Raw genomic sequence first — 27,786 nt, 5'->3', positions numbered from 1 at the left:
TAGTAGTAGGCAGGACACCATCTTCGGATCAGAGAAATAGCTGGCAAAGGGCATTAGGAAAGAAACTTCTAGATTATACCAACAATGATCTGATCATAGTCATGATCCAGATCTGCCTTACTGTTTTACCCTCTCAGTATCTGACATACCAAATACATGTGGCATAGGATGCTGTACCTAAAGTTAAGTTATGAGGAACACAGTCTGGCCTAATGAAATAAAGATTACAGATGAAACAAACATTTTAAAAATAACCAAAATGTATCTTTTTTGACAAGACTGGCTACATAATTGCTTCTGTATTTATATCTATGAGCTATCTTACTTATATTTAAATGGGTAGAAATAAAAATTAAAGAGTGAGTATAGTATTGTCCCTTTTTATTTGCAAATTATGAAATTTTCTTAATTAAATTTTAAATTTTGGCTAATTGTCCAATAGGGCATTTGAGGTATTAATTAAACCAAGAAAGATCAGTGTTTATGGTTCGTATTGTTATCATTAGAAATTGATGTGTTTTTTCCATAACTTGGATAAAAAGAGTTACCCAAATAATTGGATATCTCTAGTGAAAGTTAATGGAGTTAAATTTTAAGTTGAAAACTATGAGGTTTTGTTGCTGTTTTATTCAAATTGTAAACACTAAAAACATTTGAATCTTTTAAACATTAGTTTTGAATAGGGTAGGGTTTAAAGTAAAAAAAACCAGTCATAACAAAAAGGCATGATCAAATAGAAGGAGCTAATATTTTTATTTAACTTCATTAAAACCAAGATTAGTGTTATTTTATCATTTAGAAATTAGATTATTAGATGACATTAACAAAAATTTAAAATCTAATTACAAAAATTTAAGAAACATAAAAGGTGAGGAAAATGTTAGTAACTTGGAAGACTTGATTGTCAGTGGTGTTGGAGATTGGTATCCAGAATTTTCAAAGTCCACATGAAAGTATTCTCAGATTGAAAATGCCCACATCTTCCCAGAAGTGAGTTAAAATTAAATGGAACCAGACCTGAGTTTTAAAAGCAGAATGGAATCTTTGATGTGATGTCTTTTTTGTTTTATAAGTTGGTGAAATAATCTCGTCTTTAATTCTCTGAGACAGACTTTGTAACTAATTTTGAATTTTAATTATCATAGTTAAGGATTTTACAATGCTATATGTTATGTTTCTTTAATAGATCAAATTTTAAACACAGATTTAAATATGTGTTCATTAATACAGTAAAAATAAGTATGCATTGGCCTCTAAAGAGAAACTTTTTATGGTTAAAGCAATGACTGATTATCTAAAAAGCAAAGACTTTGTCCAATGAGAAAATATTTAAAAATTAAAATTTAATCATAGGTTTTAAATGTTTCTTTAGTAAAAGGGTATTAAAAACAAACCAATACTTAAGAAAACATTGCTGCAAAACATCAAGTACTAAATTTATCTCAGTGTGTGGAAATAACTTTAAATAATTTATAACCTTTATATTATGTAACTTACATACATGTTTTAATGAATTAATTAGTTAGTTAATTATTAATTTAGTTTACATTGCAAGTAAAGTTCCCCCTCTCTCATCTCCTCCCAGTCCTTCCCTTCCGACCCCTCTCCCCAACTCTCATCTATTCCTCCTCTGTTTCTCTTCAGAAAAGGGAAGGCCTCCCATGGATATCAGCCAACCCTGGCATATCAAGATACAGTAAGACTAGGTTCATCTTCCCTCTTGAGGGTAGAGGAGGCAGCCCAGTAGGAGGAAAGAGTCCCCAACGCAGGCAACAGAGTCAGAGATAGCCATTGTTAGGAGTCTCTTATGAAGACCAAGCTACACAACTGTTACATATGTTCAAAGGTCCAGTCCCATGCATGCTCCCTGATTGGCGGTTCAGTCTCTGTGAGATCCTATGGACCCAGGTTAGTTGATTCTGTAGGTTTTCTTGTAGTATACTTGACTGCTTTGGCTCCTACAGTCCTTTCTTCCCCTCTTCTGGAAGATTCCCCAAGCTCAGCCTACTGTTTGGCTGTGGGGGTCTCTGCATCTGTTCCCGTCAGTTGCTTGGTAGGGGATCTCTGATGACGGTTATGCTAGGTTCTTGTCTGGGTGCCCCTGTGGCCTCCAGGAAAGCAGCCAGAGTTGTGGTCCTGAATATGGACCCCAGAGGCAACATATTTCTTCCTTCCTTCCTTTCTTCCTTCCTTCCTTTCTTCCTTCCTCCCTTTCTTTCTTTCTTTCTTTCTTCCTTCCTTCCTTCCTTCCTTTCTTTCTTTCTTTTTAGCAACCTTTTACAGCATACTTTAATCAACATCATAATTAGAAAATTTAGCAAACATCATCTAAAACACAGAAAACACATGGTACAGTAGATATCTAATAATTATAGACACAGATAAAACACATTACTAGTTTTTGTTGTCTTAACCAAATTTAAAGAAATAACTTGTTAAAGATTTAAGTTTTTATAACAGGTTCCTTGAAATGCTTTCTGTTAGAAAAACCATTTACTTTTTATTAGTGTTTACGAGGCATACAGAGCAATATAAAATATGACACTTATAAATTTATTATTATTTTAAGTAAAATCAAAGATGAATAGTGTTTTAAAATGTATCATTAGTCTGCAGCACATTAAAATGTAAATTCTAATATGCTTGTATTAGACTCAAAATAGGTTTTTAAAATGCAAATTTAAAAAATACATGTTTAAAGTTCTCTTAAACAGGCCTGCCTAAAATAAGGATCTTAAAAACCCTGTTTGTTTGTTTTTAAAGACACAGTAGTGATAAAAAGTATCCTTAAAGTCCTTTCAATGTTGGCATGTATTTATTTACTCACACACATGCAACATATCTAAAGACACAGACATAGCTGGTGAGAAGAAGCTGTGACTGCAGAGATGGCCAATGAGAACTTCAGTACTGTGGAGCAACTGGAAGGTTGCACATCCAGAGGCTAATTGCCATATTTGGGGCTGGTTCTAGCCCTCAGGAACAACCATTCCGTGTCAGGAGTTTTAGTTCATACTTCTTCAGGATACCAGAGTTAGCATGTAAGTTAGCATGTTTATAGTAAGTCAAAACAAAGGCAATAAGTCATTCTCAGATTTAATTTTGTCCCTCTGGTCAGCTTCGTGTTTTCTTATCTGCTGCTTTCCCTCACTATGACCTCTGTGTAAGAGGAGGGGGGTTTCAGATACCCTCAAGGTCATTGAATGCTATATTCCTCCCAAGTCACTGTATGGATTTCATCTAGGTTAACTCAAAACTGCTAGCAGTGGTGCTGGGCTTTTTACAACATATTCCTACAGATATCTTTCAAATTATAAAGTACACATGTGACCTTATAGTATAGAACATTGTGTAATGGCATTCCCTGGAGAGATACAATAAATACCCACACTAATGGGGGAGGGAGTAAGAGACAGATTTATTACAGATTGATAATAGTTGATAGATAGAAAGATAGATAGATGATTGTTAGATAAATGATAGGTATGTCTAGACAGATGATAAATGATAAAAACATAGGTGATATAGATAGATAGATAGATAGATAGATAGATAGATAGATAGATAGATAGATAGATAGATAGACAGTAGATAGATATATAATAGATAGACAGATGATAGATGATAAATAAATACATAGATGATACATAATAGAGAATGAGAGAGAGAAGAGAGAGAAAGAAGAGAGAGAGAAAGTCTATTCACCCCAGAAAGCGAACTCATGACAAATCAAATGAAAGATTACACTGATGTCCAAGTCTGTGAAACAATGAATTTTTATTGGGATTCCTAACAGGAATATGAGTAAGGAGTTACCCACAGGAGTAGGGATGACTCAGAAGCAACTGCATCACCATAAGAACCAACATTGGTCATGACTCATTGAAAGCATACACCCTAGGGCTCTCTGCACAGCTTTCAGGTACCTCAGTCTTTATGTGGCACCCAGCTGCCAGAGGCCCCTCCCAATCAGCTGTTTACTAGTTTTTTTATGCTGGGGAGGAGCCCTGGAGAATCATCCAAGTTTCTGTTCTCTTGGTCATCAAAGTGACTTTTTGTTTACCTCCTAAACTTCATGAGCCTTCCCTCCCCGATGGAGGAAATTTTTCTGGGGAAACTGCTACACAACCAATGTAAAAGTGCCTCTATCTGTCTCTGCCATCCCCGTCATATACATACTCTCTTGTAATTCTCACAACAGTCCTTTGTGGCAGGAAGTATTAACTCTAGTCATTATATAGATGAAATACAACCTGGGTGAATAAAGCCAAGTGTTACCAAATTTACATAGTTAGGAGTTAAGGGCCTCTCACAAACGTTATTGCTCCGGGTATCCAGTGAATATTCAGAAAATGAAAACAACAGGTTTCAATCCAAAGCCCACATCTCATCCCTTCTACCTACTTCTAAAATAAAGCTACCAATAAAAAGAAGGCAAATTGAATCACCATTCCTTTCTATGATTTCCTAGTCAAGTCAAAAATAGCCAAGGAGAAGCTTTATTTTATATTTTCATTTAGGTCATGCCTCCTTGTGGGTATGAGTGGGAAAAAGTGGAGAGTTGAAGGGGCGTCACCTTTCACCTTCTGGGGTGACACTGCCTTCATCAGATATACCAAGAGGGCAGTAGCAGGCAGCTATCTAAGGAAAACCTTGTGGCTCAGATCACAGGCTGTGAGGCAAAGCTGAGTTCTGCTTCCAAACTGTACAACCTACAGCAACCCCTTTTCATTGTGCTTCTTTTTTTTTTTTTTTTTTTTTTTTTTAACTTAAGTATTTCTTATATACATTTCAAGTGTTATTCCCTTCCCGGTTTCCGGGCAAACATCTCCTCCCCTCCCCTTCCTTATGGGTGTTCCCCTCCCAACTCTCCCCATTACCGCCCTCCCCCAAAACTCTAGTTCACTGGGGTTCAGTCTTAACAGGACCCAGGGCTTCCCCTTCCACTGGTGCTCTTACTAGGATATTCATTGCTACCTATGAGGTCAGAGTCCAGGGTCAGTCCATGTATAGTCTTTAGGTAGTGGCTTAGTCCCTGGAAGCTCTGGTTGCTTGGCATTGTTGTACATATGGGGTCTCAAGCCCTTCAAGCTCTTCCAGTTCTTTTTCTCTGATTTCTTCAACAGGGTCCTATTCTCAGTTCAGTGGTTTGCTGCTGGCATTCGCCTCTGTATTTGCTGTATTCTGGCTGTGTCTCTCAGGAGCGATCTACATCCTGCTCCTGTCAGTCTGCACTTCTTTGCTTCATCCATCTTGTCTAATTGGGTGGCTGTGTATGTATGGGCCACATGTGGGGCAGGCTCTGAATGGGTGTTCCTTCAGTCTCTGTTTTAATCTTTTGCCTCTCCTTCCCTGCCAAGGGTATTCTTGTTCCCCTTTGAAAGAAGGAGTGAAGCATTCACATTTTGATCATCCGTCTTGAGTTTCATTTGTTCTAGGCATCTAGGGTAATTCAAGCATTTGGGCTAATAGCCACTTATCAATGAGTGCATACCATGTATGTCTTTCTGTGATTGGGTTAGTTCACTCAGGATGATATTTTCCAGTTCCAACCATTTGCCTACGAATTTCGTAAACTCGTTGTTTTTGATAGCTGAGTAATATTCCATTGTGTAGATGAACCACATTTTCTGTATCCATTCCTCTGTTGAAGGGCATCTGGGTTCTTTCCAGCTTCTGGCTATTATAAATAAAGCTGCGATGAACATAGTGGAGCACGTGTCTTTTTTATATGTTGGGGCATCTTTTGGGTATATGCCCAAGAGAGGTATAGCTGGATACTCAGGCAGTTCAATGTCCAATTTTCTGAGGAACCTCCAGACTGATTTCCAGAATGGTTGTACCAGTCTGCAATCCCACTAACAATGGAGGAGTGTTTCTCTTTCTCCACATCCTCGCCAGCATCTGCTGTCACCTGAGTTTTTGATCTTAGCCATTCTCACTGGTGTGAGGTGAAATCTCAGGGTTGTTTTGATTTGCATTTCCCTTATGACTAAAGATGTTGAACATTTCTTTAGGTGTTTCTCAGCCATTCGGCATTCCTCAGCTGTGAATTCTTTGTTTAGCTCTGAACCCCATTTTTTAATAGGGTTATTTGTTTCCCTCAAGTGTCTAACTTTTTGAGTTCTTTGTATATTTTGGATATAAGGCCTCTATCTGTTGTAGGATTGGTAAAGATCTTTTCCCAATCTGTTGGTTGCCGTTTTGTCCTAACCACAGTGTCCTTTGCCTTACAGAAGCTTTGCAGTTTTATGAGATCCCATTTGTCGATTCTTGATCTTAGAGCATAAGCCATTGGTGTTTTGTTCAGGAAATTTTTTCCAGTGCCCATGTGTTCCAGATGCTTCCCTAGTTTTTTCTTCTATTAGTTTGAGTGTGTCTGGTTTGATGTGGAGGTCCTTGATCCACTTGGACTTCAGCTTTGTACAGGGTGATAAGCATGGATCGATCTGCATTCTTCTACATGTTGACCTCCAGTTGAACCAGCACCATTTGCTGAAAATGCTATCTTTTTTCCATTGGATGGATTTGGCTCCTTTGTCAAATATCAAGTGACCATAGGTGTGTGGGTTCATTTCTGGGTCTTCAATTCTATTCCATTGGTCTATCTGTCTGTCTCTGTACCAATACCATGCAGTTTTTATCACTATTGCTCTGTAATACTGCTTGAGTTCAGGGATAGTGATTCCCCTGAAGTCCTTTTTATTGTTGAGGATAGTTTTAGCTATCCTGGGTTTTTGTTATTCCAGATGAATTTGCAAATTGTTCTGTCTAACTCTTTGAAGAATTGGATTGGTATTTTGATGGAGATTGCATTGAATCTGTAGATCGCTTTTTGGTAAAATGGCCATTTTTACTATATTAATCCTGCCAATCCATGAGCATGGGAGATCTTTTCCACCTTCTGAGGTCTTCTTCAATTTCTTTTTCTTCAGTGTCTTGAAGTTCTTATTGTACAGATCTTTTACTTGCTTGGTTAAAGTCACACCGAGGTACTTTATATTATTTGGTCTATTATGAAGGGTGTAAATTTCCCTAATTTCTTTCTCGGCTTGTTTCTCTTTTGTACAGAGGAAGGCTACTGATTTATTTGAGTTAATTTTATACCCAGCCACTTTGCTGAAGGTGTTTATCAGCTTTAGTAGTTCTCTGGTGGAACTTTTGGGATCACTAAAATATACTATCATATCATCTGCAAATAGTGATATTTTGACTTCTTCTTTTCCGATCTGTATCCCTTGACCTCCTTTTGTTGTCTGATTGCTCTGGCTAGAACTTCAAGAACTATATTGAATAAGTAGGGAGAGAGTGGGCAGCCTTGTCTAGTCCCTGATTTTAGTGGGATTGCTTCAAGTTTCTCTCCATTTAGTTTAATGTTAGCCACTGGTTTGCTGTATATGGCTTTTTACTATGTTTAGGCATGGGCCTTTGAATTCCTATTCTTTCCAGGACTTTTATCATGAACGGTGTTGAATTTTGTCAAATGCTTTCTCAGCATCTAATGAAATGATAAAGTGGATTTATTCTTTTAGGTTGTTTATCTAATGGATCACGTTGATGGTTTTTCGTATATTAAACCATCCCTGCATGCCTGGGATGAAGCCTACTTGATCATGGTGGATGATTGTTTTGATGTTCTCTTGGATTCGGTTTGCCAGAATTTTATTGAGTATTTTTGCATCAATATTCATAAGGGAAATTGATTTGAAATTCTCTTTCTTTGTTGTGTCTTTGTGTGGTTTAGGTATAAGAGTAATTGTGGCTTCATAGAAGGAATTCGGTAGTGCTCCATCTGTTTCAATTTTGTGGAATAGTTTGGATAATATTGGTATGAGGTCTTCTATGAAGGTCTGATAGAATTCTGCACTAAACCCGTCTGGACCTGGGCTCTTTTTGGTTGGGAGACCTTTAATGACTGCTTCTATTTCCTTAGGAGTTATGGGGTTGTTTAACTGGTTTATCTGTTCCTGATTTAACTTCCGTACCTGGTATCTGTCTAGGAAATTGTCCATTTCCTGAAGATTTTCAAGTTTTGTTGAATATAGGCTTTTATAGTAAGATATGATGATTTTTTGAATTTCCTCTGGATCTGTAGTTATGTCTCCCTTTTCATTTCTGATTTTGTTAATTTGGACACACTCTCTGTGTCCTCTGGTTAGTCTGGCTAAGGGTTTATCTATCTTGTTGATTTTCTCAAAGAACCAACTTTTGGTTCTGTTGATTCTTCCTATGGTCCTTTTTTGTTTCTACTTGGTTGATTTCAGCTCTGAGTTTGATTATTTCCTGCCTTCTACTCCTCCTGGGTGTATTTGCTTCTTTTTGTTCTAGAGCTTTTAGGTGTGCTGTCAAGCTGCTGACATATGCTCTTTCCTGTTTCTTTCTGCAGGCACTCAGCGCTATGAGTTTTCCTCTTAGCACAGCTTTCATTGTGTCCCATAAGTTTGGGTATGTTGTACCTTCATTTTCATTAAATTCTAAAAGTTTTAATTTCTCTCTTTATTTCTTCCTTGACCAGGTTATCATTGAGTAGAGCATTGTTCAATTTCCAAGTATATGTGGGCATTCTTCCTTTATTGTTATTGAAGACCAGTTTTAGGCCATGGTGGTCCGATAGCACGCATGGGATTATTTCTATCTTTCTGTACCTGTTGAGGCCCGTTTTTTGACCAATTATATGGTCAGTTTTGGAGAAAGTACCATGAGGAGCTGAGAAGAAGGTATATCCTTTTGCTTTAGGATAGAATGTTCTATAAATATCCGTTAAGTCCATTTGGCTCATGACTTCTCTTAGTCTGTCTACATCTCTGTTTAATTTCTGTTTCCATGATCTGTCCATTGATGAGAGTAGGGGGTGTTGAAATCTCCTACTATTATTGTGTGAGGTGCAATGTGTGTTTTGAGCTTTAGTAAGGTTTCTTTTTACGTATGTAGGTGCCCTTGTATTTGGGGGTATAGATATTTAGGATTGAGAGTTCTTCTTGGTGGATTTTTCCTTTGATGAATATGAAGTGTCCTTCCTTATATTTTTTGATGACTTTTAGTTGAAAATTGATTTTATTTGATATTACAATGGCTACTCCAGCTTGCTTCTTCCGACCTTTTGCTTGGAAAGTTGTTTTCCAGCCTTTCACTCTGAGGTAGTGTCTGTCTTTGTCTCTGAGGTGTGTTTCCTGTAGGCTGCAGAATGCAGGGTCCTCGTTGCGTATCCAGTTTGTTAATCTATGTCTTTTTATTGGGGAGTTGAGGCCATTGATGTTGAGAGATATTAAGGAATAGTGATTATTGCTTCCAGTTGTATTCATATTTGGATGTGAGGTTATGTTTGTGTGCTTTCATTCTTTTTGTTTTGTTGCCAAGACGATTAGTTTCTTGCTTCTTCTAGGGTATAGCTTGCCTCCTTATGTTGGGCTTTCCCATTTATTATCCTTTGTAGTGCTGGGTTTGTAGAAAAATATTGTGTAAATTTGGTTTTGTCATGGAGTATCTTGGTTTCTCCATCTATGTTAATTGAGAGTTTTGCAGGATACAGTAGCCTGGGCTGGCATTTGTGTTCTCTTAGGGTCTGTATGACATCAGTCCAGGATCTTCTGGCCTTCATAGTTTCTGGCGAGAAGTCTGGTGTGATTCTGATAGGTCTGCCTTTATATGTTACTTGACATTTTTTCCCTTACTGCTTTTAATATTCTTTCTTTATTTTGTGCGTTTGGTGTTTTGACTATTATGTGACAAGAGGTGTTTCTTTTCTGGTCCAATCTATTTGGAGTTCTGTAGGCTTCTTGTATGCCTATGAGTATCTCTTTTTTTAGGTTAGGGAAGTTTTCTTCTATGATTTTGTTGAAGATATTTACTGGTCCTTTGAGCTGGGAGTCTTCACTCTCTTCTATACCTATTATCCTTAGGTTTGATCTTCTCATTGAGTCCTGGATTTCCTGTATGTTTTGGACCAGTAGCTTTTTCTGCTTTACATTATCTTTGACAGTTGAGTCAATGATTTCTATGGAATCTTCTGCTCCTGAGATTCTCTCTTCCATCTCTTGTATTCTGTTGGTGAAGCTTGTATTTACAGCTCCTTGTCTCTTCTTTTGGTTTTCTATATCCAGGGTTATTTCCATGTGTTCTTTCTTGATTGCTTCTATTTCCATTTTTAATTCCTTCAACTGTTTGATTGTGTTTTCCTGGAATTCTTTCAGGGATTTTTGCGATTCCTCTCTGTAGGCTTCTACTTGTTCTCTAAGGGAGTTCTTCACGTCTTTCTTGAAGTCCTCCAGCATCATGATCAAATCTGATTTTGAAACTAGATCTTGCTTTTCTGGTGTGTTTGGATATTCCATGTTTGTTTTGGTGGGAGAATTGGGCTCCGATGATGCCATGTAGTCTTGGTTTCTGTTGCTTGTGTTCCTGCGCTTGCCTCTCGCCATCAGATTATCTCTAGTGTTACTTTGTTCTGCTAATTCTGACAGTGGCTAGACTGTCCTATAAGCCTGTGTGTCAGGAGTGCTGTAGACCTGTTTTCCTGTTTTCTTTCTGCCAGTTATGGGGACAGAGTGTTCTGCTTTCGGGCGTGTAGTTTTTCTTCTCTACAGGTCTTCAGCTGTTCCTGTGGGCCTGTGTCTTGAGTTCACCAGGCAGGTCACTTGCAGCAGAAAAGTTGGTCTTACCTGTGGTCCTGAGGCTCAAGTTCGCTCACGGGGTGCTGCCCACGGGCTCTCTGCGGTGGCAGCAACCAGGAAGATCTGTGCCGCCCCTTCTGGGAGCTTCAGTGCACCAGGGTTCCAGATGGCCTTTGGTGTTTTCCTCTGGCGTCCGAGATGTGTGTGCAGAGAGCAGTGTCTTCTGGTTTCCCAGGCTTGTCTGCCTCTCTGAAGGTTTAGCTCTCCCTCCCACGGATTTGGGTGCAGAGAACTGTTTATCCGGTCTGTTTCCTTCAGGTTCGGCGGTGTCTCAGAGGCAGCGGACCTGCTGCTCCTGGGCCCTCCTCTAAGGGAACCCAGAGGCCTTATACAGTTTCCTCTTGGGCCACGGATGTGAGCGGGGATGGGCAGTGTTGGTGGTCTCTTTCACTCTGTAGCCTCAGGAGTGCCTAGCTGACCAGGCGGTGAGGTCTCTCTTCCACGGGGTCTGGGATCAGAGAGCTGCTGCGGGCCGGGATCCGCAGGTTCATTGTGCCTTCTTAATTCTGTGAATAACACAGGAGTATAGTGTGTTAATTGCAAAGTTAGTGGATGCCGGCCTTTTGAGTGCTTAATGATGATACATTCTGAGACATTTACCTAAGAGAATGGTAGGCCAAATGCAAAATTTAGGGCAAATGGCTGTTAAAGGTGGTAAGAAAGCTCAAGAAAATATAGGGTATAAACTACAACATTCTATCTCTCCACACTCAGGATACTCTGATCAGTCACGATGTAAGAATTTGCAAGATCTTTAATATAGCTTCCTCGAAGAACTTCAATTCACAATCTCTTCTTGGATTCGGAGATTGGGTCGAGTCCTATAGTGAAGATTTAAGAAAGTCAGAAATAGCAATAGGAAAATAAACCAGCCACAGCCTAGTCCAAACTACAAAATAATATCAGATCTCCGATGTTGGCTCTGTCTACATGAGCTATGTCAATAACAGAGACACATTTGTGGATTTCCACATCAGAATTTATTGAATAACAATAAATATACAAGTTCGTGTACATTCACTTCATTGGCTTTAGTTTACCAGGTGTAAATGTCTTACCCTGACAGGGAATTGTCCCTCCCTTTGGCTACTACAATATTGAAACAAGATGGTGGAATCCAGCCCCACCCAGGGATCACTTACTGGGAGAAAGAAAAGACCAGGATCCTAGTCTGAGCCAGAAAGGGTATTTTGAATTACTGAGAGAGATTTCACACCAAGTTCAGACCATTTTGAAGGACAGACTGGAGCCATGAGAATGGTAGTGGGTGAATCACATTTTAGCCAGGACTACATAGTTATACACAACTTTTGCCCTTTATTTGAACCTAAATTTCATGTCAGAGCCCCTAAAATGTGCTGGACTGCCTTGATCTCCTTCCAGTGTGGTCACACTGAATTAATCCCCTCATCTATCTTTTCATCATTACTTTGTCTTTTTAATTGACCCATTGTAGATGAGTGACAGAGCTTATTAGGGATAATTATTAGGCTAATTAGTCCTAGTTTATTAGGGCTGCCAGCCTTATGTAGGCTATTACATAAAAAAAATTGGTAATAATTTTGGCAAGCCATGGCCATCAGGACAAAAAAGACAAGACATTCAGAGTGTGCAGTAGTTTTGAATGAGAACTGTTTGATATAGTGTCTGCATCTGAACACTTAGTCTCCTGTTGGGGTGATGTTAGGGTAAGTTTAGGTAGTGTGGTCTTGCTAGAGGAAGTCTGTCACTGGGATTTGAGGTTTCAAATCTATATGTAACTCTCATTTCACATTTCTTGTTTCCTGCTTGTAGTTCAAGATGTAAGTCCTCAGCACCTTGCTCTAGCTGCCACATCTCCACTCTGCATCATAGACCCCTATCCCTCTGGAACTGTAAGCCCAAATAAACTCTTCAATAAGTGCCAAGGTCATTGTATCATAAATGAGGAGACTATAGAGAGAAATTTATTTCATGGCTCATTACCTGAAACTAAGTGAATGTCTGCAATATTTTACAAATATTTATCATAATCAAAATGATCAAGAGGCTAGAAAGATGACTGGGTGGTTAAGAGTGCCAGTTGCTTTTCCAGAAGACCCAGGTCTAACTAAAATAAAATTAACAAAGAGCATAGTATGTCCTTGTCCTGGTTATGAACAGACATCATGACCAACAACATTTAATTGTGGCTGGTTTACAGGTTCAGAAATTTAGTACATTACCATCAAGGCAGAAACATGGTGGCATCCAGGCAGGCATCATGAAGGAGAAGCTAAGAGTTCTATATCTTCATCTGAAGGTTACTAACAGAATACTGGCTTCCAGGCAGCTAGGACTAGGGTATTAAAGCCCACTCCCACAGTGACACACCTACTCCAACAAGGCCACATCTACACCAACAAGGCCATACCTCCAAAAAGTGCCATTCCCTTGGCTTAGCATATACAAACCATCACAGACCTAAAGAAGTAAAGGCAGTGGATAGGAAAGTAAATGGAAAGTTAAATTATAGAAGCAATCAGGTCACAATGCAGTATTGCTTTGCATTTTCCTATAACAAAATTGTTTTCTCTACATACCCAATACTTTTAGTGAAAAAGATAAAAAAATAAGAATTTTTTTCAGATAAATATAGTGAAAAACTTGATTATTTTCAATATGAGAGGATTTGCTTTAATAAGTAAGATAGTAGGCCTGGGTGAGAAAACAATCATAACCAAAACATAAGTAATGTAAGGACACAATGTTGCTACCAGTATCCTCCTGACCAAAGGTGGTATTAGAAGGATACAATGTTGATACCTGTATCTTGATCAGGCCAATAATATAAGGATACAATGTTGCTACCTGTATCCTGACCAAGACAATAATGTAAGGATACAATTTTTCTACCCCTATCCTGGCCAAGACAGCTTGACATCATTTTATCATTTAGCAATATATCAAGCAAATTTTTAAATATTTAAAAATATAACAGGATTTAAGAAATGTAAAATGTAGTCCTTCCCCTCCAAACTAGAGGAAGTTTTCTTCCAAATTAATACATATCTTCATTTTTCAAGAGCTTCTGCAAAGATTTTATAATCAACTTTAGAATTTTAGTTGCCATTTTCAAAAGACCCTTGTCACAGTGTATGTCTCTTTTAACTAGAGATGATGCCTGTTGTTTTTATTAAATTTTTTGAGAGAAACTGAGTACTTATTTTAAAAGTGACAATAGATTTTGTTTTTGTAAAAGACAGCTCTTAAAAGAAAGCCAAACACTAGTTAATTTTGACATTTTATTAGTGGACATTGTTTACTTAAAATATTGGTACAATTCTTTTTATATATATATATAATGGAATAAATTATAATTAAATTTAAGTAGTCATTGGCTCCCTAGCAAACTGAAATTTAACATTTTAGATGGTTAATCTGATTTTTATAAAAAGATAAGACATTAAACAGAGCTCAAATTTTAATAGCCTTTAATTATTGAATCCAGCTGAGTTATAACTGTATCATCTTTTTTCTTCAAATTTAACTACCATAACCTTTCCATAACATACTTTGACCTTTTAATTTATTTTTAATCTATTTTTATTTTGAAACAATTCTTTACCTAACCGTAAAAATACCCTTTTCATACAAAAAATTTCCTTTTTGCTAAAATTTTCTTTACTAAAAGTATACTTTATTATCCATAGATATTTTCATATGAGTTTTTCTTGTTTTGTATTATTTTCAAAAATCTAGAGAATACTTTTTTGTCAATAAATTATATTTCAAATGAAAACTGAGAAAATCATATTACATCATAGGAATTAATTATTGTCTGGTGGTTTGAATATGCTAGGCCCAGAGAGTGACATTATTAGGAAGAGTGGCCTTGTTGAAGTAGGTGTGGCCTTGTTAAAGGAAGTGTGTCACTATGGGCATGGGCAGTGAGACCCTCCTCCTAATCACTTGGGAGCCAGTCTTCTCCTAATGGCCTTTAAATGAAGACCTAGAACTCTCAGCTTCTCCTGAACCTTGCCTGCCTGGATGATGCCATGCTCCCACCTTGATGATAATGGACTAAGCCTCTGAAACTGCAAACCAACCTGTTATCCTTATAAGAGTTGCATTGGTCATGGTGTCTGTTCACAGCAGTAAAACCCTAACTAAGACATTATCCAAAATACATCATAAAAGAGGAATTATATTTTTGAAGTAAATAAAATTAAGGATGTCTATTAATTACAAGATGTCTCTATCTTTAAATTAAAAACTTTTTATTATAAATTGTTTATGTGCATGTACATATTAATATATATACATTCATTCACATGTTTACATTTTAGAAATCAGCCATATAGTATTTAAAATGTAGTAGCCATGGATCTTGTCTCCGTCATTTGGAAAATAGACACTATAGGTCATAGAAGACAGATTAAATAAAACCCTTAGAAATAAATATGAAATCTGACCAACACATGACAACACACTGAACTAACATGTAACACAGTATGTTTAACCACTGAGAAGGCAAAGGGTTGAGTGACTGCTTCTAAGTCTTCTGTATGAAGTTTTCAAACAAGCATGTCAGGAAAGAGGCCTTCCACCCCCAGGGGTTCCCCTCCTCCCACCAGTCTCCTATTTAAATTTTTTCACTGTGTATTTTGTCAGTTGAACATAAACTAGCATTTTCTTAAATGTAAGTTGAGAATGAGGTTGGTAAAAGGTAGGCTGTTTGGAACAAGATAGCACTCTGTGGGTCCTACTATAGCTTGTCAGGGTGAAACGTGGTCTCACTTTGGTCAGAAGTTAGCATAAAAGGAGAAGTGGACTCCCCATTCTAGAAATATTGAGACTATGAACTGCTTTGGTCTGGCCAGGAGAAACTGCAGGAGGTGGCTGGTCCATGTTTACTAGAAAAGTAGTGGTGGGTTCTGTGATGTGCAACCCTGGAGATGGGGTGGGGCACTTATAATAACCCACACAAGAAAGGTACAGACAACTACATTGATTAAGCCAATTAAAGATATACGAGTCCTTTGTTGGCCAGTGACCAAGAGCAGTCTCATGCCTCAAAGAGTTTTGGTGCCGAAGCTCAGGAGTACAGCATTTTTTAAAGGCAAAAGTCACAAAGACCATCATTTACATCATAGTTAGATGAGGGTAAGAGTAACCTTGAAACATTAATTTCTGGCAGAATATAGTGATTAATTTAGACAGAATAACAATTGTTTTTTATTTATACCTTCCTCAGTTATTTTAGTTTATGATAAGTCTGTATATAAACATTAATTATTTCGGTTAATACATCTGGATGAATGGGTAAGGCCATGGAAATCTCAAATGTGCTACCAAGGTAAATGTGACTATTGTGTGGTAAAAAACCAAAAACTGTCTAAGAAAACACAAAACAAAGTCAGGACAAGATGGTGTACCTTAATCATGTCTTACCTGAATGGATGAATATAGGCAGCAACTACATGGGGAGCATGAACCAGGTCTAAGAGAAATCAGGAGGCTTTTAGGAAGATGCCAGACGGCCAGAAAGTAGCAAGTTTGAGCCACCACGTGCCAGAGGAGACAGATAAAACTCAAGTGTGACACTGGAGAAGCCAGAGGTTTTGTCATCAGAGCAAAGCAGAGAGCCAGGCTAGGAATGAGGCCAGCAGTTGCAGAAAAGTTGCAGTCTCCAACCAGCTGGAGGAAGCCACTTTCTGGATAGGGAGCTTTTGTGTGGAGAATATAGCAAGGAAAAGCAGAGAGGAAAAAGAGCTCTTTTAGAGGTAGAAAAAAATATTTGCTACAGGAATAGTTAAACCTTTTGCCACTATGCTGTATAAAATCTAGGTTTGTACAAAGGTTTACATCGAGGGAACAATGTTTATGCCATCGAAAGCCATCCCTTTTGTTTTTCTGTGAAGAGATATTATAAAAGAAAATTGGTCATTTGGATATGATCCCTCCCCACCCAGGTTAAAGCATTTTGAGAAAAGGCAGCTGAAAGGAGAATCCTAGGCAGACAAGAATGGGCAAGAATGAGCTGTGTCTATTATGAAGTTTGGTGAGTGAGTCAAGCAAGTGGAGACAAGTGAGGGAAGCCTATCCGCCTCTGCTTCCTGATCTCCTGCCAAAAGTGTGGCCAGGACACACCCAGGAAAACAAACTGAGTTTGGGCATCCCCAAAACTGAGCAATGGGCTCTAACACAAGCTCGAGGAGGCACCTGCCTTAACACTAACTTTTAGTTGGTTAGTCCACAGATAGCAGTTGTCCCAAAGATAAATTTTACCAAAGGAAGATAGGGGCCAGTGTAGGATGTGGAGAAGCAGCAGTAAGAAAATGGGGCCCATGGAGTCCCAAAGAGCATCTGTTTTGGCTGAGCCCCCTCATGGGTTTTGGCACCATTATGAAAGGTTTCAGGTTAGGAGCTCAAGATGCACATTGAGGGAAATGAATTGTATGGGAGATGGATGTCCTGTCTGGGTAGAGACTTAACATTCCATTTATGCTGAGTCAATCACTTTGGCTAAGGCACTGGTTCTTAACCTTCCTATTCAAGAAAGGTGAACTCTGAAAATGCAACAGGAAGGAAATAGGAAATAGCTCAGGAATATTTTCAGAGTTCACCTTTCTTGAATGTTTTATTTGCTGTCAATCACTTGTGCACACACATTCATACATACTATACAGTTTATATAAATCTCCATTAAGAGCCAATTTAACAATTTAGCATCTGAGTATTTTTCTATTTTTTTCATAAAAAATAAGGTATTTTCATCATTCAGGGAAATTACTCATATAAATATTCAATATTCAATTCTTGCCCTGAATTCAACCTCCAGCACCAAGTAACTGGGCAACTGTGCATCCCAAAATCCATAGTACTAGGAGGTGAGGACAAGATGAACCAGAGTTCAAGATTATCCTCAGCTACATACTGTTTCAAGGTAGCCTGTACTTCATGAGACCCTAACATAAAAAAGGAAAAAATTACAAAGAAAAAATATGAAAATTAACCCCCCTATTCCTCTTTGGGGGACACCTATTCCAAAGTGTAAAATGTAAGCAAGTGATAAAATCAATCAGTTACAGTTCAGAATTTCTGGAGATTTCCAAGCTTGTCAAATATAAACCATTATGGTAAACTTATAAACCTGCATGTGCTGTGTGTTTTGTGCAGAGTGTTCTGCTTTTGCTTGCTTTCTCTGGCTCTAGGAAGTTCCCAGACTCTAGTAGGTGTCCCACAGGTCTTCCACCACATCACTTCAATTTCATTGTGTGTCCATTTTAGGTTAAAGAATTTGACACCAATTACACATATGTGCATCAGTCAGAATTCTACCTGGAGCCAAACAGCAAGTATGTATTTCAAGTGAGATGTCAAGGAACTGGTAAAAGAAACTGGCAGCCTTGGAGCTCGCCCTTTGTCCACCAAACTCCCCAGACAGGTGGGTGTGATCCAATACTGTGTCCTCTGCAGCTTTCCTTTTGCTCTCTCTTTGCTAAGCATTCTTTCAGCTGGCCTGCTACCATTGAGAGAAGCTATTCCGTGGAGAATGATAACATTGACATCAGCAATCATTGAAATGAGCTTTCTAAATTGACAATTTGTGAAATGCTTTAAACCACCTGTGAAGCCTTAGGTTTCAACACATTCACCCACATGGCTTCCCACAAAGGGTTTTTGATGCTACACACCATTGGGGTAACAATTCTTACTGATTTTTTCCATCAGTCTTTGTTTTGGAAAGTATAATTGAATAAATATACGTGTGTGTGTGTGTGTGTGTGTGTGTGTGGGTGTGTGTGTGTGTGTATCGCCAAAATTTTGAAAACTCAAATAATGTGAATAAACACTACCACTATACTGAAAGAACCAGAAAGAACTAAGAACACTTAATCACAGGATTAATGGCTTCTCAAAAGGACCTCGCTAATACATATTTAGATCTCTTTCCTATAATTAATAATTACTTATACATACATTGAATCATGCTACACAAGTACGTCTTCTTAGTGAAATAGATTTTAATTGTAAGCAGGTGATAAAGTCAATCAATTATAATCATTATTATATTCTATAATGCATCCTTGAACCAGAGGTATGCCTTTTAGGTATATGCCAGGGTCTTTTGCTTCCCAGAAAGAACACATCCGGCTCAATTATGCTCACATTATTAACGACATCATTCTTACTGTTAACAGCTTGATAACTGTGATCTGTGATTTCAAGTGGAAGAAGCCAGGCAAGCCAAGTTCTTTTGGCGCCCTCTGATGTCCAAATCTTAGAGCTACATTATTAAGGGAATCATTTTCAAGTTATCAGTTCTCTCTTTTTTGAAAGTTAATTTTTAATTTATCCTGTCTTAACTTGATATTGGTAAAACTTCTTCAGACTTTACATAGAATATAAAATAGATTTATTTGGTAATTAAATTATTTTTTAAATTTTATTTTGGTTTTATGTATATGAATGTATATGAATATGTATATGAATGTTTGCATGTTTGGATGTTTGTGCCTGATAGATTACTTCAAACTGGAGTTATGGATGGTTGTGAACCACAATGTGGATGCTGGGAATTGAACCCAGATCCTCTGGGTGAGCTCTTAACTGCTGACCCATCTCTCTAGCTCCAAGTAACCTGATTCTTTTTAAATCAATACTCAAACGAGTATAATTAAACACAATTTACTTGAGTTAGCAAAGTTCTGATCTCTATAAGCTTGTTTTCTACATTCACCATATTTGGATGTGTAACCAGCACCAATTTGCAAATGTATAACCTGAATCATGGTTTGATGGACAGCACATGGCTTGTGAGTCTTTGGGCTGGGTTGCTCAAATGCCGAGTATCCTCACCACTGCTCAACATCTCATCTTTGTTCTCGGAGTTCAGTTCTGTCAAAGTGGAAGGGCAGATAATCTGGCCCCTCTACAGGTTAAGGGTAAGCCGACAAATGGTATGCACACGTGTGCGTGTGCATGTGTGCGTGTGCACGAGTGCCTGGTTCATTAGTTTAGACAGAGTATCATTCTGTAATACAGGCTTGTCTTTAGCTTGTGGTAATCCTCCTGCCTCAGCCCTCAAAGTGCTGTAATTACAGGTATTTGTCATCGTATCACAAATGTTTAACGACAAAGGTTCTCCATCTAGCATAGAAGGGAATAGGAACCTACAAAATCTAAGCTTAAAAAGTTTCTTACTTCATCAGGCAAAATTTCACTTAAAAGGCAAAATAGTAGCCAAACTTAAATATTTATGCATTCCACATATTAGCTAAAAGGAGCCACAGTTCATTCTTTTGTATTATATCCTTTCTGTGATACATTAAATGAGAAACAGTGAAAATACTAGAGAAGGTAAAAATATTAAAACTCAATTATTTTTTTGCAAACACAATATATGTTTATTTATTATGTGCTTAGAAATATGTACTACTGGTGTGTTATATTTCCTGCATTTTCTGATTGCTACTGCAGTGTGTTCTGGTTTCCTTATGTAATCTACCTGGCTGAGATTTTATGGCCACACATTATTCTTGTTTGTAGACATACTATGGTTTATATATTCATTTCCTCTTTTTTTGAGATTTTTTTTTTATGTATATGGGTGTTTTGCCTGTATATGTCTGTGTACCACATGCATGCAGTGCCTAAGGAGGCCAGAAGAGGGCATTTGATCCCTTAAAATTAGAGTTAATACATTTCCTATTATGTGACTAGGGGAAAAACAATTCAAAAAATCTCAAAAACAGGTTTCCCATTTTTAATCAATAGTTCCCTCTTTTAAACATTAGAGCCTAACACCATATATATCCTAACATGTCAGACTTAGATTTGTGATTTGTGACTGTTGTTGTTGACCAAAACATGTTTGATATTTGAAATTTCTTTGTAGTATTTTTGTACTCTTAGAAGAATGTTAAAATAATTCCATTAATACTTGGTAAAAAATAAAACTGTGGGTAAGGGGAAAAAATTAGAGTTAATATGCATGTACCATGTGGATGCCGTGCATACAGCCTGCTCCCCTGGAAGCGCACACAGTGCTCTTCACTGCTGAGCCATCTCTCCATTTCCTTATTTAAACAAAATTTCAGCTCCTTCATTTCATCATTATCAGTAAGCTTTTAAAAACAGATTTGCATTTAAACATTTATCTCTTATATCTCAAAAAGAATTACTAAATTAAGAGTTAGGCAGATTGGTGCTGGGAAGATAGCTTGGTGATTAAACTGCTTGTTGTGCAAGAATGAGAACCCACAAAAAAGCCATGTGCAGCATTGAGTGTCGGTAACCAGTGTGTTGGGCAGAGACCAGCAGATCCTAGCTGCTGACTTGCCAGTCTAGCCCATCACTCTGAGTCCCAGAAGGTTGAGTAAGAGATCCATGCCTCGGAAACATAAGGTGAAGAACACAGGCTTCCACATGCAACTACATGAAAGAAAGTATCCTCACATACACAAGCACACACTCATACACACAGTTAAGCATGTACATGTATATGCCACACACACACACACACACACACACACACACACACACACACACACACACACACACACATACATTACCCGTACAGAAAGTTAAACACACACATACAGACCACACACAGATTGAGCCACTCATGGTGGGAGGGAGAAAGAGGGGGTAGGGAGGGAGGAAGAATTAAGTACATTTTAAGATGCATGTGGTCAAAATGAATTTCTTTTATTCTGTTAGTAATTTGATACTGTAGTTATATCATCTCCATTCTTACATCTCCTTTCTATCCCCTCTCTTTCTCAAATTCATGACCCCTTCTTGTACAATTATATATTTAAAATTCTACTGGAGTGTGTGTGTGTGTGTGTGTGTGTGTGTGTGTGTGTGTGTGTGCCTGCATGCATGTGCATGTCCATCCTGAGACCATTCAGTGTTGTACTTAATGTATTTCCTTGGAGTTGACCATTTAAGACAAAGAGCTAAGGAGCTTACCTCAGAAAACAATTAATCCTCCCTTCCTCAGAAACCACTGCTTGCCTGTGGCTCTTGGTTTAGGAGTGGGGTCTTGTGAAATGTCCTTAATCCTCGCTGGCACATCAACTGGTGTGCCGGTTGTGCAGATCTTATTTAGGTAGCCATATTGTTGAGAGACCGTGGAAGCAGACCCTGTCTAGAAGACACTATCTTGCAGCAGACATCTTGGTCTTCTGGTTCTCATAATCTTTCTCCTCCCTTTTCCGCCCATGTCTCCTCTGCTTTAGGTATTGGGATTGTGGTGTAGAGATACTGAGTGGGACTGCGCACCCAATAGTCACCCGGTCTCAGCATTTGGACCAGTCGTGGATCCCTGTGGTAGTCTCAATCTCTTCTGAAAAGAAATTTCTTTGATGAGGGCTATGAGCTACACTTATTCTGTGGTTCTAAGGATGAGTGTTTAGAAGTAGTTAGAAGCTATATTGACTTAGAAAATTATAGTAGTAGCTGCTAAAATGTTTGTTTTAGCAAATCCCAATTTACTTTTCAAAGAATTCATAAAAACAGTTTATTCTTGTTAATTAAGCATTACTTATAATGGCAGACATTGTAAGTGCTTAAGAATGACAGTAAGTAAAGGACCTGGAGAAGTTTTATTGTAGAGAAGATAGAAAAGAATAATTACATAGCAAACTTCTTTGCCTTATAAATACAAATACAAATAAAAGCAAGAAGAAGCAGTCTGCCCAGATGAAGATTGACATGATTTGTGACTGAAAAGAAAGAAATTCCGTTGCATTCAAATTATTTTGGTTTGCTTGATAATGAAGGTCTTTTTCAACAGCTAAACTCCAAGTAATTAAGAGTTTATTTTTAAGAAAGTACACTTGAAGCAGTAATGCCCCCTACATAGAGGATTTTTCTGATTTATTTTCTAAAATTATTACTTGTATATCACTGGTTTCCAAAATTTTATCCAGCTAGGATACAGGCATTTCTTGGTATTGCTGCTCCCTGAAGAGAGTCTTTTCCTTGCCTTTAAAGTCTGTTCTTGGGCAGTGGGCATGGATGCACACTCCTATCACATGGGAGGCAAGAGCAGGAGAATTTTGAGTTCAAGTCCAACCTATGCTATGTAGTGAGAACCTGCCGATGAATGAAAGAATGAGAAGGATACAACAGCCAAATATTGGTCTGAAGCTGAGCTATTGGTCCAGTTATAGAGCACTTGGCTGCTTAGTTTCAGTCCTCAGGACTGTCAACTATAACAATAATTGAACGTTTAAAAAGAACACCCACCTCAAAGAGAAACTGAAACAGCTCATTTATGGTAAGAGTTAGATGGCTAGCATGACATCATTTCTTTTTACTTTTACTGGAAAGCAAAGCTTAAAAGGGGGCGGTGTGGGGGGAGACAGTCACTTCCTCAGAATAGAAAGTCAGGCTTTAGCACACCCATGGGGGAAGATTTTCTGGTTAGACAGACATTCTCCTTCGTTCTTGCATATTCTCGAGGTCACTTAATAAGACTTGGTGTCTTCAGAATATTAAATAGTAGCTAGCATTTCTTGGCTATTAGTATGGGTGGGGCCCTGTGTAAACATTTTACCTATGTGTTGTCCTTTACTGCCATAGTCCTATAAAACCAGCATAATCATTGTTTCCCATGTGGATAAAAGCAATGAGGCCCAAACACTTGTGGAACATTACAAAAACAGTCAAATCCTGGCACACTCAGTCTCTGGGTTCCAGAACAGCTGTACTGCTTGCCTTCCCCAGAGACCTAGGAATAGGCTGCATCAACCCGTTCCCAGCAACTTGTCTATATGCCCTAAACATACCAATAAAACCATGCCAACAGGTTTTCTTTCTAATGGAGGACTCACTATGAAAATGCACAAATGAGAAAATAATGATATGCCATCAACTCCTTCAAACCTTGTCATGACTAGATGATGAGGAAGCAGGGTTAATTTGAGGTGATGATAATGAAATCACGGGGCTCCAAATATCTAGAGATGGAATCAGGAAGGTGGTGGTCTGAGAGAAGAAGAAGAGAGAAAAAAAAAAAAGAACACATGGGAAAGGTAGACGTTGTTCAAGGCAGGATAGTCATGCTCAACTCATGAGTTTTCTAAGCTGGTTTCAGTTGAGTAAATTATCTCAAGTCAGTGTTTCTCGGAGCCCTGAGCCAGTAGCATTGGAAATGTCTGTGCGGATCCCGGAACCTCTCAGTCCCTGACACTTCTGTAACGAAGTGTAAGAACCAGTGTTCTAAACGACAGACCAACCCTTCAAGATAGAAAAGTTCTGGGTGTAGTGGCTACTACCTGTAATTCCAGACGGAGGCACAAGTCTCACCAGGACTTCGAAGGCAGACTGGACCTCATAGTGAACTCTAAACCAGCCTGGAATATGAGAAATGAGAATATGGAAAATGAGACCCATCCTCCCACCCCAACAATAGAGAGAATTACTAGTTACCAATCATCCCAGGTTTAGTTTCCAGCTCTCGATGTTCAGTGTTCCCAGCTTTTTCTTCAGTTCCTGAGCTAACTCAAACAGAAAACAAACAACACCATCTAACCAAACGCACGGGAGATGGCGCTCCGAACAGAGGTGCCAGATTGGGTTTTCAGGGACTCAAGCATCTCGCTTACATAAATAAATGATGAACTCCCAAGACCATACAGTCATCTACTACACACAATCTGCCATTTCTACACATATTTTTAGAGTTCTTTGTTCTCCTTTCTAGCGTTTATGCTTAGTTTAATGATCTTCTCATGCGCACTGGGTTTATCTGGGCTCTGCTTGCAAAAGACAATGGAGGCGCTGCCTCTGTGCCTTCAGTGAGATCGGTCAGCTAGGTTCCCATGTATTATGGAAGTGGACTTTGTAGGAAAGCCTGGGGAAGAGTCGACAGTTCTGCAGCCTGGTCATTGGTGGAAGTGTTTTTGAAAGTAGCACGCGTTAGCAAGAGACCTTGCAGTCAGACTGGGGCTCTGTTGCATAGTGTCTTCAATAAAGAACACCCAGCATAAATTTAAAAAAACAAAAACAAAAACGGGAAAAACAAGTGTGGAGCCCAGTTTTAGTAATAACAGGCTTCAGTGGATATTTGAGAATTTCAACAATTCTCTGTAGTCCTGTCTGTCTACTTTCCTGGGAGTCTGCCCACCTAGGCATTCTTGGCAACCCAGGCTCTGTGCAGGTTTGTGCCCAGGAATAGTGTCCATGCGACTAACTCTACCACATCTGGTTTTGTACGGCCGTTAGGCCTCAGTGAGACTCGGAACCACTGAGGACTTCTAATCCACCAACCTGGACAGCTGCTGTAGAAACCGCTGCGGTCTCTAAGCACAGAAAATACCTGAAATGAGAAGGACAATTCGTCAATAAGTTGTAGGAAACCAATACTGAAAACCAAGTCATTTCCCTGAACACTGCTCTGCCGTACAGGCCTCTCTGTAATGGAAAAAGGCTCCAGTTTCATAATCCTTTTATGAAGTTAGAGCGCCAAAGGAAAAGCAGTAATTTCATAATGACTAATACAGTGCTTAAACTGCAGCTTTCATAGAAGTTTCCCAGAGAAGACAGACACCTATTTGGATGGTTTTCCAGGGGAAGGCAAGTGTGAGCAAGCTGCGAGCCTCATTTCTCTTTGTTCCTGTGACGTTACTGGCTGTGGCATCACCAGCTCAACTACTTAGGTGCTCATTAGTTCCTCAGGATTTTTCGTGCACAAAGAAGGAGAAAAACAGATTAATAGAATCCAATGTATGTGCTATTAAGTGTAATGCAAATTTAGTAACACTGTACAAAATGTGCTTTCCAAATTTTCCCTCATTTGTAATTAGAGATTTGTCATTCACACATGAAAGATGGATTATAATTTGTAGATTCTTAGTTAATAAACTATGAGGCAAACGCGGCGTTCCTTGAAAGATGAGCCATTTTAGACTTCTCATTGAGGTTTTTATCCTTTGGTCCTGCCTCTAGAAACCACTGTGCTTCTTCCTATTAAGTAACAACTCAAGAGTTCAGAAGGGCTAGAGAGATTGCTCTGTGGGTGGGAGTGGGAGCTGTTCTTCCCAAGGGGCGACTAGTCTATTCAAACTTAAGCATTGAGCCCCAAAACAAGGCTAGACCTTTGAAGAATCTTTGATAACAAATAAAATTTCTTATCTCTAAAATTTTGACATGCTTTGACTTCCAACCCCCATCTCTATGTGGTCCACATGGCTTAGGGAATTTTCTCTTTTTTTAAAATTTATTTTATTTTTATTGGATATTTTATGTATTTACATTTCAAATATTATCTCCTTTCCCGGTTCCCCCCATCCCCCAACCCCCTGATTCTATGAGGATGCTCCCCCTCCCACGCACCCACTCCCACCTCACCACCCTAGCATCACCCTACACTGGGGAAACCAGTCTTCACAGGATCAAGGGCTTCTCCTCCTATTGATGCCAGACAATGCATTCTCTGCTATATCTGCAGCTGGAGACATGGGTCCCTCCATGTGTACTCTTTGGTTGATGATTTAGTCCCCAAGAGCTCTGGGGGTGTCTGGTTTGTTGGTATTGTTGTTCTTCCTATGGGGTAGCAAACCCCTTCATCACCTTCAATCCTTTCTCTAACTCCTCCCGTGGGGTCCCTGTGCGCAGTCCGATCCTTAGGTGCAAGCATCCTCACGTGTATCAGTATGGCTGTGGCAGAGCCTCTTAGGAGACATCCAAATCAGGCTCCTGTCAACAAGCACTTCTTGACATCAGCAATAGTGACTGGGTTTGATGTCTGTATATGGGAGGGATCCCCAGGTGAGACAGTCTCTGGATGGCCTTTCCTTCAGTCTCTGCTCCACTCTCTGCCCCCATATTTCCTTTAGAAAAGAGCAATTCCGGGTTAAATTTTTGAGAAGTGTGGGTGGCCCCATCCCCCAACCCTATCCTCTCTATGTGGTCTCCACAGTTCTCCTCCCCTTCTGTTGGGCATTTCAGCTCATTGCATCCTTGTTGGGTCCTGGGAGCCTCTTACTTTCCTGGCACCTGGAACTTGCTGATGGCTATTCCCAGTTCCTCATCCCTGATTGCAACACACCTCTGTTTAAATTTCTGACCCCTTTGTATATCATCCCCATCTCCTCTCATATCTAATCCTGCCCCCCTTCTCCCCTTCCCCTCCTTTCTTTCTCCCAAGTTCCTCCCACCCTCAACGTCCCATGAGTATTTTGTTCCCCCTTCTTAGAAGGACTGAAGCATCTACATTTGGGTCTTCCTTCTTCTTGAGCTTCATGTGGTCTGTGGGTTGTATCATGGGTGTTCTGAGCTTTTGGGCTAATATCCACTTATCAATGAATACACACCATGTGTGTTCTTTTGTGATTGGGTTACCTCACTCAGGATGATATTTTTCTAGTTCCATCTATTTGCCTATGAATTTCATGAAGTCATTGTTTTTAATAGCCGAGTAGTACTCCATTGTGTAGATGTACCACATTTTCTGCATCCATTCCTCTGTTGAAGGGCATCTGGGTTCTTTCCAGCTTCTGGCTATTATAAATAAGGCTGCTATGAACATAGTGGAGCACGTGTCTTTGTTATATGTTGGGGCATCTTTTGGGTATATGCCCAAGAGTGGTATAGCTGGGTCCTCAGGTAGTACTATGTCCAATTTTTTTGAGGACCTTCCAGACTGATTTCCAGAATTGTTGTACCAGTTTGCAATCCCACCAACAATGGAGGAGTGTTCCTCTTTCTCCACGTCCTCACCAGCATCTGTTTTCACCTGAGTTTTTGATCTTAGCCATTCTGACTGGTGTGAGGTGGAATCTCAGGGTTGTTTTGATTTGCCTTTCCCTGATGACTAAGGATATTGAACATTTCTTTTTTTAATATTTATTTATTTATTATGTATACATCATACATACCTGCAGGCCAGAAGATGACCCCAGATCTCATTATAGATGGTTGTGAGCCACCATGTGGTTGCTGGGAATTGAACTCAGGACTTTAGGAAGAGCAGTCAGTGCTCTTAACCACTGAGCCATCTCTCCACCCCTGAACATTTCTTTAGGTGCTTCTCAGTCATTCTATATTCCTCAGTTGGGAATTCTTTGTTTAGCTTTGTCCCCCATTTTTTTTAATTTTTTATTAGATATATTTCTTTACTTATATTTCAAACATTATT

The 27,786-nt window shown here is 38.9% G+C and overlaps 1 protein-coding gene across 1 annotated transcript in view; it reads left to right on the top strand.

The window, feature by feature from the left end:
* Il23r (interleukin 23 receptor) overlaps positions 1–27,786 on the top strand; it is an 87,412-nt gene that overhangs the window by 43,481 nt on the left and 16,145 nt on the right. Inside the window, exon 7 of the mRNA XM_032907244.1 lies at positions 17,922–18,078. Coding sequence (XP_032763135.1) covers positions 17,922–18,078 — 157 coding nt within the window. The remainder of the gene's footprint in view (positions 1–17,921; positions 18,079–27,786) is intronic.

The sequence above is a fragment of the Rattus rattus genome, chromosome 6 (genome assembly GCF_011064425.1).
Source record: "Rattus rattus isolate New Zealand chromosome 6, Rrattus_CSIRO_v1, whole genome shotgun sequence".
NCBI lineage: Eukaryota > Metazoa > Chordata > Mammalia > Rodentia > Muridae > Rattus > Rattus rattus.
The sequence above is the reverse complement of the archived record's forward strand: the minus strand, read 5'-3'. Positions and strand labels throughout refer to the sequence as shown.